Raw genomic sequence first — 13,879 nt, 5'->3', positions numbered from 1 at the left:
TCAGAATGACGTTATAGATATCTGTAATTCAGTTTTGACTAGTCAGAATGATGTTACAGATATCTTAAATTAAAATTCATACTAGTCACAATGACATTACTACTAGTCAAAATGACGTTATAGATATCTATAATGGTAAATCCAGATAGTCAAACTTAGTGATTAAATGTTAAAACAGCTTGCCATGCACAACAGCATGAGCACCAGCCAAGATAGGAAAAGTAATTGCCATTGTGTCAGGTGTTCCTTTTACCCTTTTGCTGATATCATAGACCAAGAGTGCAGCTTGGGCTCCTCTGTAGTAAAGTGGGGTGACACTGTGGTATTTTTCCTGCCCTGCGGTGTCCCATATCTCAAAGCGAAGAGTGACATCACTCAGATGCACCACCCGGGTCAGGTAGGCACCTGAGGGGGCAGATAGCAGAATGACAGCAGAGAGGATTCATTTCTTCACTATGAGTCTTTAGAGATGGTCCTGACTGCATCATATTTGTGACTTAGCTAGTGAAAGAATATTTTTGAGAATCAGTAGATCATGTGTATGAAATTGCAAATATACAGTGTTATGCAAAAGTTTGGGCACCCTGGTCAAAATTTCTTTTACTGTGAGCAGTTAAGTGAGTAGAAGATGAACTGATCTCGAAAATGAATAAAGTTAAAAATGAAACATGCTTTTCAACATTTTCTGCAAGGTTAGTGTATTATTTTTGTTTTGTACAATTTTGGAGTGAGAAATAAGGAAGGAGCACCATGCAAAAGTTTGGGCACCCCAAGACATTTGAGTTCTCAGACAACTTTTACCAGGGTCTCACACCTTAATTACCTTATAAGGACTATGGCTTGTTCACAATCACTGTTAGGAGAGGCCAGGTGATGCAAATTTCAAAGCTTTATAAAAATACTCTAACTCCTGAAACCTTGTCCCAACAATCAACAGCTGCCTAGCAATCCAGAAACTAAAATAACTGATGCCCCAAAAGCAGGAGAAGGCTATAAGATGATAGCAAAGTGTTTTCAGGTAGCTGTTTCCGTTGTTCATAATGTAATTAAGAAATGGCAGGTAACAGTAACTGTGGAGGTCAAGTTGAAGTCTGGAAGACCAAGAAAACTTTCTGAGAGAGCTGCTCATAGGATTGTTAGAAAGGCGAATCAAAAGCCCCATTTGATTGCAAAAAACCTGCAGAAAGATTTGTCAGACTCTGGAGTGTACTGTTCTACTGTGCAGCGACACCTGCACAATTATGACCTTCATGGAAGAGTCATTAGAGTAAAACCTTTTCTGTGTCTTCTGTGTCTACAACAGGACAATGATCCTAAACACACCTTAAAATCCACCAATGGACTACCTCAAGAGTTGCAAGCTAAGGTTTTGCCATGGCCCTCACAGTCCCCCGACCTAAACATCACTGCAAATCTGTGGATAGACCTCAAAAGAGCAGTGCATGCAAGATGGCCCAAGAATCTCACAGAGCTAGAAGCCTTTTGCAGGAAGAATGGGTGAAAATTCTCCAAACAAGAACTTAAAGACTCTTAGCTGGTTACAAAATGCATTAAGAAGCTGTAATACCTACCAAAGGGGGCGCTACTAAGTAATGACCATGCAAGGTGCCCAAACTTTTGCTTCAGGTTTTTTTCCTTTTTTGTTATTTTGAATTTTTTTTGTCATCTTGCTTAAAATACTGAAGAAATGTTTCATCGTTAACTTCATGCCTTTTGGAAATCAGGTCATCCTTTACTAACTTAGCTTTAGAGTAAACGTATTTGTCAAGAAGTGCCCAAACTTTTGCATGCAACTGTAAGTGCCAGTTACTGTACATGCCAAACTGATAAATCAAGGCCACTTGGAGGACACAAAATCCCACCAAGGCCAAATGCTCTATATGACAAAATCAAAGATACAATATGTGACATTCACAATATTGATACCAGCAAACAACTATTTGCTATGTAAAGATGTATTGGTTTAATGGCATCCTGAGCAGAGAAGTAACGCTACCTCTGTGTGTGTTGTAATATGAGCTTTATTTGTTCTTTGTTTTGGTAGCAGAGCGGGCTGGCCATGCACATTTATGCTTGTGAATCCTTCCCCCTCCTCTCTTCCTTCTTGTTCATGTGCCCACTGGCTAGCTTATCACTGCCACTTTGCACCGTATGTACCACTGATAACATCATCCTGTAGCAAGACGGCGTCGTAATGGAAGTGTAACCCTCTGGTTTCCCCCCTGGTCAACATGAGCTAACCCCTATTAATTTCAGCACTGTTGCCATTGTTAGCACTGCACTGCTTTGCGCTGCCATTTCAACTCAGCGAACTCCATGTTTGCTTTTGACGTCTGAGGTGAGAGCCATGTGCAGGCAATTCCTGTCCACACTATGAATGGCTTATGCAAGATCAATGAAAAGGAAAAATAACTTATGTATCTGCCCTGTGATTTGGATCTGTTCAAAATGCAACAGGTTCTTCCTTGGCACATGCTATACTCTTCCGCCATCATGAAAACTGGGCCAGTAGATTCACCATAATCCTGCTGACAACCAGATAAAAAGAATGAATCAATAACATGAAAAAATGATGCCTTGACTGAGGTTACTATCACACTATAATAAACAGTCAAGTTCAGCATTTGGGGAATAAGTTTTGTTGACGTTAGCCTAGCTTAGCATAGAGACTGGAAACAGGAGGAGTGGTTGGAGGGCCAGCTCTCTCTCCTTCAGAGACCGAGCTTTGCGAGTGATTTGCCACCTCAGAAATACGCCTGTGCTCAAAGAAGAACTCACGTTCAAATATAAATGCTGTTATCTGCTATATATGCACTCGAGAAGGCAAATCCATCTCCATAAGTTTCTTTTTTTTCTTTTGTGAAAAAGTCAGAAGAATTCTATAACAAAAATTATATGTTTCTTTTAAAGTAACTGTGAAAACTATAAATAAACAATTTTAAAAATCAATTTAATAAATAATTTCTTATTTCATTTGGTATTATTACAGATTTGCAGTGATGATTGGTAATATGTATGTTCATGTTGTCCAACGTCAAGTCTGTATTTGATCATGTGACGACACTATAAAATATACAATAGTTGTTTCGACCCAAAATTTGGCACAAGGGTTCATCATAATAGTGTGCACTGGGGCCCACCCTAACTACCGCACGCCACTGGGTGTGACTAACCTTAATCTGGATACCTCCTCTCTTCTACGTTTGTAGCTCTGTGCTATAACTGTCTTTTGTATTTTTCAGTATGTTCTGCCCTGATATATGCTTTACATTCCCCTTTTACAAATGAAATGTCTTTTTTTTTTAGCAATCCTGTCTGCAAATCCACTACCGTTTAATCCTACAGGTGCAGGTATCCATCAAAATTCTATACCCAATTTCTGAATTTTACATACACACTGAAAAATTCAAACATTATATCTTCACTAACTGACTTTTGTTGTGGGTGTTATTTCTCTGGGAAGTCATTGCTACCGGCCAGGAAATAGTCAAGTGCATTTCATACTTTGATTTCTGCACAGATCAAATAGATACATTTTTGTTAATTAGTAAAATTTAGAGGTGCTAGTAAGGTCATGCTAGCTGCTAAGATAACTGTCTCCTGACAGTAGCGTAGAGTGGTATAGATCTAACTCTCATCAAGAGAGTGAAAACTGCTTTTTCAAGTGTCAAACTATTCCTTCTAGATTAAACTTTATCTTATAAGGATTTTTCAGTATTAATACATCTTACTCTGTAACCACTGATGTCTGAAGTTCTCAGTAACACAAACTCACAGCCCACAGTAGGTGATGTACTCCTGAACTCATCTTTGCCAAATCGCATTGCCAGGCTGGACTTTCCCACACCAGAGCTTCCCAGAAGTACCATCTTAACCCTGAGGGTCTGCACTGGTCTACTCAAAGTGTCTCTGCGGAGCTGGGCTCCTCCTGGAACACTCAGGAGCTTTTCCCCCATCCAGAGTTCACTTCACTCCGAAAAAGTGAGAAAATACAGATGGACAAGACAGAAGAAGTCCAAAAACGTCCTCAAGTCCTGATTCAGTAGTCAGTCTTTTCTCAGTTAAGAAGCAAAAGCTGCTCCAAACTGTAGAAAAACATTCATATGTCGTCTTTGTAGTGAGAGTCTGAGGCGGCGCCAGCTTCACCTTGTTCTACAGAAAATAGAAGTAAAACCAAAGTCCAGTCTCAACTTGTAAAAGGCCAGCATAATTTCACTTCCTTGTTTACACCCCCTTCTGAGCCATAAAACTTTCCAGGACAATCTAAATTAGAACTCCTGTGCACTCTTGATTATTTTGCTCATTAGACCTCACACAGGATGACTACAAGTGTTAAATCAATGGTTATGTTTATTGTAAATTACATTTGGGAAGTTTTTAAGCTATGTGAACAGAATGGGACATTTTGGTCTTTTGTCGTTTCAGTTCTCATCTATTTTATTTCAACTGCTACATGTCAGATACAAACAGAAGCTGTGCCCAGTTTCCTATCTGATGCACATATGAATTCATACACCTCAAATATGCAATGTAAAGAAAAAGTAATTTTCATATTATTGTTCTGTCACTAAGCAGGATTTCAACGTGAATATCCCTTTACAACACGTACTGTACAACTAAATCTGTTGCACAGTAACATAACTACTGTGTGTCGTTAGAAATAAGACACAGAAATATCCTTTATCTTAATGTATGTATGGCTGCACAGAGATTCGACCACAGTGGGCCCGTTTTCCTCCTGTGTTTCTCCTTGCATGACACTGTATCGACACAGGAGGGCGTCATTGTATTTATTACATCCTGGTGGAAATCATAAAGTCCACAGTTTATAAGCATATATCTGTATTAAATCTGTCCTTTGATTTTCACTTTAAAGTGCCATTTAACAACACAGACTATTAAAGTCACAATTCTGTTCTGCTTCGTTCCCTGGTCCTGGAATAGCCTGCAGGCCAAGCTCAAACTCGAGGCTCTTATCTCTTTAAATGATTTTAAACATAGAAATAAGGAAGTGGTCATGGAAAGCTGCAGCTGCTTCAGTTAACTACGAAACTTTAACTCTGCCTTGTTAATGCACTGTATAAGTTACTGGCATTCGGAATAGTCATTTTTAGAAAACTACAACTACCCAGTGGGCATCATAAATGCAAAATGCTATCATCATTGAATAATACAAACTACATTATGGTATACACATATCCATAATGAGAACTGTGCCCAACGAGCCCATATCACAGTTAAACTAGTAGTCATCTGTCTTGGTATGCTCAATTATAATGAATGGTGTTGTCTATAAGACAGTGTCGTGACAGGCAGGATTATTTCAAGCATTATGTGTAATTCAACCTCAGTCAGATAAAGAGCAAAAAAGTGCTCTGTGATAAACCTTAAAAGCTGTGCTTCTATGAGACTGCAAAGTACTTCATACAGAAATTATGAATAAATAAGAATTAGGCTACACAATAAAGTATGATTAAAATGCACATGAATCTAAGGCCTAATTCCCAGTTCTTTGACATGAGTATAATAATATGATATGACTTTAAAAATATCATGGGAAAAGGTTTCTCTATGATTTGGGAGTTCCAAATGATACAGTAGTGTTACCGCATGATATAAAAAGTAAAAAGTGAGGTCACTATCAACTCACCATTGACTATCCCAGATACATTATACTGGACCATTACATCAGCAGTATGAGATCTACAATGAGACCATTCAAACTGAGGTATTGTCTAGCTCTTTAAGAAACTCAAGACTGTTTTTAGATTCTGCTGGTCATCATTAAAAATAGCAGAGGGGGTGTGAGAGAGTGCGATAGCCCATGCAGGAGCTGTGGTTTCTGGCTGAAACTCAACCCTTGAACATGCAGTCCTTGTCCAGAGGTTGATGCTGCATTTAAGTGCTCTGCATAAACTCCGGGTGCTCAAATTTCCCACATCAAATGCTTTAATTCAGGTCTAAATAGTGTCATAGGAATTCTTTTTGAAGTGTGATTTTATTTAAATTAACACATGTGCAAACATTCTTTGATTAATTGTAATGCACTGGTTTTCTTTTTCACTGTTAAAGGGATAGTTCAAACTTTTTGAGGAGGGGTTGTGTGGAGTTCTTTTCTATAGTCAGTGTATTACCTACAGTGGCTGGGCGTCCCCCAGTTTGGAGAAGCAGGCTGGAGTCGAACATGGAAGCTAAGCAATGTAATTCTGTGGACGAGGGTCAGCAACAATATGATTTTCGGCCACCTATAAAATCCCACCTATAAAAAATCAATATCAGATTAAGTGTACACTATATCTAAAGTATTTTCACTGCTTTACCCATCTGTCAGACAGCCCATTTTGACAGGGAAGCCATTAACAACATCAATTTCCCATCTATGCTCTAATCAAAGCCACCAGACTCTACTGAGAAAAAGACAAATTTAACAGGAGCTGCTGATCTACCACTCCTTTAATCAGTTTGTTAGTTTGTGTTATTTTGTGACTTTGGTGAATCCGAACAAACTCTTTTAAACATCAGAGTCACCCAAAATAACACAAAAAGACTAAGTGACTGAGGCAGTCGCAGACCAGCAGCTGCTGTGTTCAGCAATGTTAAATCCCTGTTTTTCTCAATGGAGTCTGGCTCTGAAAAGAGCAATATACAGCTTCACTTTCCCATTGGAAATTAATGTCTAACATTGAGGTAAAGCAGTGAAAATACTCTAAATGTAGTGTAAACTTGAACTTATATTATTATTTTTAGTTGGGACTTTTTTTTAGCTGGCTAAAATACATGTTGTTTCTTACCCCCTCCCAACAGTAGATTGCTTGGCTTCCATCAGCCTGCTTCTCCAAACTGGAGGTCAGGCGACTAACATGTCCTGTATGTAATAAACTATCTGTGGATAAGTACCCCATACAACCACACCAAAAATCTAAACTATCCCTGAACATTTTAAGACTAGAAAAAACAAATATTTAGAAATGAAGCTTGTTGTTTTGAAGCTCTGGCTTTGAATACGCCTCATGTCAGATTTTTGATCATGTAAAGGTACACATTTTCTACAGCCCATCCACCCCCCCTACCCCTGAACACGAATCACCTAAGCATGAACAGTACACAAACCCATTGTCCTCTGTAGTATTAATTCATTTAATTGCCAAAAGATGTCAGGAATATCATAGTTATGCAAGAAAAGTGATATAAGATGAATTATGGAGAAAGTGTAATCAGTAATTCAATTGCCTATTAGTATTAGTAGTACTGATTAAGGTTATTAGGGTAGCTATACCACATGACATTTCAGCTTTACTTGTGTGGTTAACTGCCAAAATAACCAGCGTTTCTATTGTTACTCATTTTTCCGACATTACCTGAAGGCAGCTTGACTGAGTACAGTCTTTGAAGTTGTTGCGTGTGACAGGTTCGAGTTTGTTACTGTGAATCCGTCAGGTGGTGGAGTCCCAGTGCTGCTAGATAAACACGAGACTATTCGAACACATTGTAATTATGATAGTTTAGCTACATTTTAAGTGTATTTGTATTGTCTGTGTTTGTTTTATGTTCATAGAGCGACATACTGGTACAGACAGTGTTTAAAAGCACAGTGGGAAGCTTCAGTGAACAGTTCCGACTGAATGTGCTCGTAAACGCATCAGAGGCGCACGTGGGGCAGATGCTGCCACTCACCGACACAGTTTGACTCCGTCGTGAGTTTGTGCGTTGTTCCAAAAACACAGGAAGAAGTGTTAAAACGGATGTATTACGATGACCCATGCTGTGAACGCCACCAGCCACGGTTTGTTTTATCTGCGCGCCTTTAACTTGATATTTTAGCGACACATGAGAGCCACTAACTTAGTTATCTACCGCTCTGTTTGGATTATTCGGTGCGCTTTTGGACCACAAGTGTGACTTTACAAACAGTGAGTGGATTTGAGAAAACATGGGGACTCAGGGCACAGGACGGAAAAGATCTACCAAGAAGGAGAGGTCGACGGCAGAGGACGATGCCCTAAATCTCATAGCAAGAGAGGTGAGTGGGGAATTTGTCAAACGTTGAATAAATCCTTGCTGTCAGTTCTGGAATTAGTGACGTAACACTTAATGGACTAGTCTTCCTCCTCAGCCCCGTACAGACCCGCATCTTAACGCCCATGTAAGATATGACCCCAAAACCTACATACTGAGAGATGTGTTTCCTCACGGTCAGTCCCGGTGATTTTGTTTATGGAGACAGTTGCTGATGGGCTGTTGTGACCCCAGGTTTTTCATCTTTCTTGTCCCAAATCATGATTTATCCAAAAAATGTACCTCCTAATGAAAAAGACGACCCAATACTATTGACACAGTGTCTCCGCATACAAAAATAGCCCATCACTCTACCAAATTAAACTGTAAACTCTCTCTCTGCCTTTAAGTATCCATACTTTTGGAGACTTTTAAAGGTAGCATAGGGGAGACTGGGGACGGTTGCAACCAACACGCCAATTTTCTTTCTAATTGACAAAGTCAACATGTAGCCTACAAAACATTAGGAAAAGATACCGCACAGGTAACAAAACAACATATCCGAAAGATATACATGAATGTATAAAGAATATAAATTACAAAAAAGAAAACAGATAAATAGGCGATAAAATAAATCTATGTAACCCTTTCACAGTGTCTTCCTACTGCGTTAATTACCACCAGAGCAATGAAGCAGGAAAGATGGCATGCTTGTAAGTGATGATGAGAGGCCGTTGACCAAGGCTATTACATAAGTAGGCCTAAATAAATTAAAATACATAGAAAAATATAAATAAATACACCAGGGTGCAAGTGCACAGATAAAGAGGTATATTCAGTCAGAGAATTCTGGGAAGAAAGTTGCATAATTTTCCATAATATATGGATCTATCGGTATTGGTTATTGGCCAAATGAGTTGTTATAGGCCTATTGGCATATGGGATATCAGCAAAAAATCCAATATGGTGAATCCCTACTAATTACCCATACCATTTAAACATGATCAGATATGATAAAGTTGGGGTCAGATGGCACAGGAATGGTTGCAACATGTTAAAAATACATTAAATTACCAAATTTACCAAGTAAATGTTGCTTTTTTTCTCAATAACCATTGTAGACTGAAAATATGCATTGCTGTACAATGATGTGATGATATTATTTATTTATATGATAATATAATAGTGTTATTTATTAATATTTATCAAACAGCTTTTGAGTTTTGTTTGTGCATAACCCCCCTGTTAGTAACCCTCCTCCACACTCTTGGCAAACTGAAAACAAACAGAATACAATTTCTGCTTTTAGAGGATTTATTCAGTGTTCAGTGTGTGTTAACTCCAGTAATTATGTAACTCACAATGACTTGTGCATAAATGTAGGCTATACATTTTAATGTAAACTTATTTTTATTTTTGTAATAAATATGCCAATGTAGCAGACAACAGTTGACAATTTTATATATTTGGGTGAACTATCCTTTTATGTAATCAAAATGGCTTGTGCGTTTTGGAAAATAGTGTTGTGGTCTGTTTAATTATGGCTGCTTATCAGCCGTGACAGAACCTCATTTGCTAGCAAGACACACTAACCTGGACACATGCTAACCATGTCACTTAGAAGTCAACAGAACATTCCAGAAAAAAAATATTTTCATACCTTCATGTGATTTCTGCCTGGGGGTGGGGCAGCGTCTAACTCAGCCTGTGCATTGTGAGTATCATCATTGTAGTATGTTTCTGATTGGAGAAACAAGAGCTATTGCAACCATGCTGTGTTGCAGCTGTCCCCAGTCTCCCCTATTACATTGCCACAATTGCTGTCCATTTTCAAAAGTATACACCAAACCTTTTAAATTGTTTTCCTTCTTACTGTTCAGCCAGTGGTTCCTTTTACGTCAATACTGAAACCTATAAAATTAACTTGTAGAGACTTGTATCATGCTTGATATACAGTAGGTTAAATTAAGTTGCCAAGTAACATAATTGCAAGTAAGGTGTGTTTTTGAAACTCTTATTTGGTTGGTTCATTCAATCCAAGACCTGAGAGTTTGCATATAGAAAAGCATTTAATTCACACGGTGAAGAAGACACAGTTGCCTGTGCACATGTGCATGTCCATGGGACAATAAATAAACTTACGCATATTAAAAATATGGCGTCAGACAACCAAGTGTATTCAAAAATACCTGAATGGTGCTTAAAGTAATGGAGTGTCCAAGAAATATAAACATAATCAACAGTTTAACTGATAAATAATGAACTGTGCAAGAAAGAAATAACATTTAACTGTCAGTTTTAATAGCTGCAGGGATGTTTATCTCCAGTGTGATGACTCAGCTGGATGATACACTATATTAAAGACAGGGCCTGTATTGGCTGATTTATTGGTAAACTGTTGTCTCGGTTAAGCAAACAATATGGCAGAGTTGTCAAAGCATTACTGTGACGTAATTTTTGCACTTAGACAGTACCTTCTGGTTATGGTAATCAGTGTAGAAAGGTCTATCTTTGCTCCTGCAGCTGATTAGAATGGTTTACTGTACTGTACGGAATAAGCCTTTCATGTGCTAACCTGCAGGAACTGTTAGGCCACCCCTCAATAATGCAAGACTGAAGTTGGCAGCAGTTACAGGCAGTTGTTTCTAACAGGTGCTGAAGTCATGTTGTGACAGGTTTACACTCTTTCAAGGTTTCTAATCTCTTTATTATGATGAGTCTAGTGTAGGATAAATGAATGTTTTGTTGTAAGAAAAATGCCTAGCGTGTCCTCAGGACTTAAGTCATCCTATTTGAAATGTGATACCCTGCACTCTTTTGTCTACACATGTGCCCTTGAGGTGTGAAACACAGGCAGAAAATCAATATTTGGGTTTAATATCAAAGCTAAATCCCAACCATGTACAGAAATCAAAGCAAAGTCCTCAGTTGCTGTTATAAATCAATATTGTGTCTTTCTTTGAGGATGTAATCATTCATATTTGTGAAATACTGAACAAAGAACACAAGATGTCCCATTTCTTTCCTGTGAAAATGCATTTAAAAGTTAATAAATGTGGATCCTGCTGCCTGTTACCTGGCAAAATTTTAAGTTTCTCTGACACCGCCATCATAGCCATCGCCCTGATTCTGGGCAGCTTTGACAGACTTTCTACAGTTGGGAGGAAGTCGGGTATGAGTTAACCCAACCCGGATGTTTCAGCAAATTTGCATGTCACTCTAAACTGGCATACATACACTCTATTGTCATCATATTTTAGCTGTGAATGGCTTGTGCCAAAGCCTACAAAGTTTTGCTGTTTGAATGTTATCTTCTCTTAACTGCTTAGCTGACTATTTACACTGTAGGAGTGTATCTGAGGTGGCACATTCCTGTAGCAAGCAATGGTTGCTTGTTGTATGTGCAGTGGCAGGAGTGTAACCTGACTAAGGTTTGAGGAGATGAGGAGTTTGACAGAGCTCATGCCTGGTTAGTCAGCAGCAGCAGCAGCAGATAACACAATATCCAAACAGGTGATTCTCTTTTTTCTTGTGGTAGTGAGACACAACAACAATAAAACATTAACCATGGCCAGTTTTCTGCCACATCTGTGCAGCAAAGAGAAAGTCTGTGCCTTTAAGTAGCAGAGGGGTCAAGTCCCTCACTGGCAGTCCTCTGACAGGATGGTATGTCAGCCCTGATGAGTTGGCCCGCTCTGCAAAAGGGTTTTAAAAATAGACGCTCCTGAAAGATCAGCTGTCGCTGCACCCCAGTTTTAGATTGGGTCTGTTGGTGGGGGATGGGGATGGATGAGGAGGGATGTGGCTCACCAACTGGCCATCCCACCAACATGGAAACATGAAAACAGCAAGTTGCTGTTTGGAAGTGTTTGTTGCAGAACATTTGTCTGTATGAAGCAGAAGGTTGGAGACACTGGTAGTCTAAGCTGCTGTTTTTGTGGAAGTGGTCCATCAGTATCATGTTGCTGTCCATCTCTGTACTCCCCTTAGTATCACAGGCTTCAGAGAAACTGTCAATACTGTAAACTTAGTGTGGACCAAGAGGGAGAAGACCACACAGCAGGGAAGAATGTCAGCACCGAATACCAGAGCATTAGTAATTCTGTACTTGAGGGAGTTGGTTCCCTACCCATGTCAAACAATTTGAAAACACTTGTAAACATTAATTTGGAGCGTGAGGTTTCACTACTCTTAAATGGTTTGTAATTGACGAGGTTGGGCAGGGCGTTGGCTGTCTTTAAATTTCAGTGATATGACTCAGAATTACAGAATATTCATGAATATTTGTGTTATAATTAATGTACACAAGATTCACAACCTTTTTTTTTTTACAGATGGCTGTCACTATGAGGTAGACATTTGTGCTTTTATGTGAAATGTCTCAACAACTATTGAACAAATTGACTTAACTTGACGGACTAAATGTGGTACATCAATTGATGTTCCTCTCAGGATGAACTGTAACCACTTGGGTGACCCCTTAACCTTTAATCTAATGACTAAGGCCTAGTCCACACGCACACTGGTATTTTTAAACTGAGCTTTTTTAAATGCCTTGTGGCCTTTCGTCTTCATGCAAACTGGTCACTGAAAACAGACTTTTTAAAAAAAACTCCTAGTGTGGGATCTTCCGAAACTCTGTTTTCAGTGGCTTGTGATGCCTGAGTGTGCACCATTATCTCCTTTGTAAGTTGTCACAAATGAGGGGACATTTCATGACCAAAACAGTGCTAGCTCTAACCTTGCTAACAGGACTTTTTACATGTTTACACATTAAACTCAGTTAGTCCTCGGGTACACTGATGACCAGAGGCATCAGAATCTGCAACAGAGGTCACTTCTCCAAGTAGCCTTCCGGTAATAGCTTATTTTCAGGCTTCTGATTTGCCAACCGCTACATGTCAGCTCTGCAATAGTCTGGTGACCTCTCCAGGGTGTACCCCGCCTCTCGCCCAATGTCAGCTGGGATAGGCTCCAATGCCATTGTTATTGGTTATAAAGCGCTGCTGATGCATAGGTTATATGCCACACTAGAGCCTGGCAATGTTGTGTTACATGTCAAGCCCGTCAGGCCTCTTTTGGTTTCGTGATGCTGGCATGCTGTCTGAAATCACACATTGGAACGGCGTGATACCGCCATTGTTTGGCTCTGTGCAAAATGCAAAAGTGGCCCAATGAAAGGACTTTGTTATGGCCTCATAGCACAATTAATTTTTGTGTAAAAAAGGCTCATTATTGCCCAAGATGGCAAGGTTATGGTTATTTCACCTCCTGATGATTTGGCATACTCTTTACAGAGCTTAAGTTCTTTTATTTTGCTATGCCAATCATGGTAAACATTGAACCAGCTAAACATCAGCATGTTAACATTGTCATCGTGAGGATGTTAGCTGACATTAGCATTTAGCCCACAGCATTGCAGTGCCTAAGTACAGCTACACAGAGCTGAGCTTCGGCACAGTACAGTTATGTGGCTGTAGACTCTTTGTCTTGTTGCCTCTATGAATAAAATACATCTGCAGACAACCACCAGGAGTTTAACACCAACAGTTGAAGTGTTAAAGTAAAAACAGGAAAATTCAGGCTCAACTTGTGCCCGGACTGAAAAGAACCCACTGTTAAAGATCTGCAAGTCCAAATTCAGTGATATATCTAAAATACTTATCTAACTTAACATCCATTTGCCCACAACAGCTTTATTTTTTTAATTGAGCTTTGAGTTTTTAAAATTAGCAAGAAAAGTTCCTAAGAGCATACTCCTCTAACAGGCAGCCATTTTCATTGCTTGTTTCTTGTCTTTTGGTTTGAGTAAAAATCATGTTTGTTGAACCAGTCAGCTGTAGTATTCACTCTGATGAGCAGGCGCCAACTGCAGCTTTTGGTT

At 39.2% G+C, this 13,879-nt stretch overlaps 2 protein-coding genes across 24 annotated transcripts in view; one reads left to right on the top strand and one right to left on the bottom strand.

The window, feature by feature from the left end:
• The window catches only part of LOC126393049 (ras-related protein Rab-17-like), a 6,046-nt gene extending 1,883 nt beyond the window's left edge, over positions 1 to 4,163 (bottom strand). The window contains exons 1-2 of the mRNA XM_050048889.1: positions 3,776 to 4,163; positions 254 to 405 (exon numbers count right to left, since the gene is read on the bottom strand). Coding sequence (XP_049904846.1) covers positions 254 to 405; positions 3,776 to 3,956 — 333 coding nt within the window. The 5' untranslated portion in view covers positions 3,957 to 4,163. The remainder of the gene's footprint in view (positions 1 to 253; positions 406 to 3,775) is intronic.
• Positions 4,164 to 7,401: 3,238 nt separating this feature from the next.
• lrrfip1a (leucine rich repeat (in FLII) interacting protein 1a) overlaps positions 7,402 to 13,879 on the top strand; it is a 63,865-nt gene continuing 57,387 nt past the window's right edge. For 8 of the 23 annotated variants that reach the window (XM_050048178.1, XM_050048177.1, XM_050048174.1 and 5 more), the window contains exon 1: positions 7,403 to 8,020. In XM_050048178.1, coding sequence (XP_049904135.1) covers positions 7,931 to 8,020 — 90 coding nt within the window. In that variant the 5' untranslated portion in view covers positions 7,403 to 7,930. Of the gene's footprint in view, positions 8,021 to 13,879 lie in introns of all 23 variants that reach the window. The other 15 variants (XR_007570204.1, XM_050048173.1, XM_050048170.1 and 12 more) reach the window with 3 other exon arrangements.

The sequence above is a fragment of the Epinephelus moara genome, chromosome 7 (assembly GCF_006386435.1).
Source record: "Epinephelus moara isolate mb chromosome 7, YSFRI_EMoa_1.0, whole genome shotgun sequence".
NCBI lineage: Eukaryota > Metazoa > Chordata > Actinopteri > Perciformes > Serranidae > Epinephelus > Epinephelus moara.
Note: the sequence above shows the minus strand (reverse complement) of the source record. Positions and strands in the feature narration are given on the sequence as shown.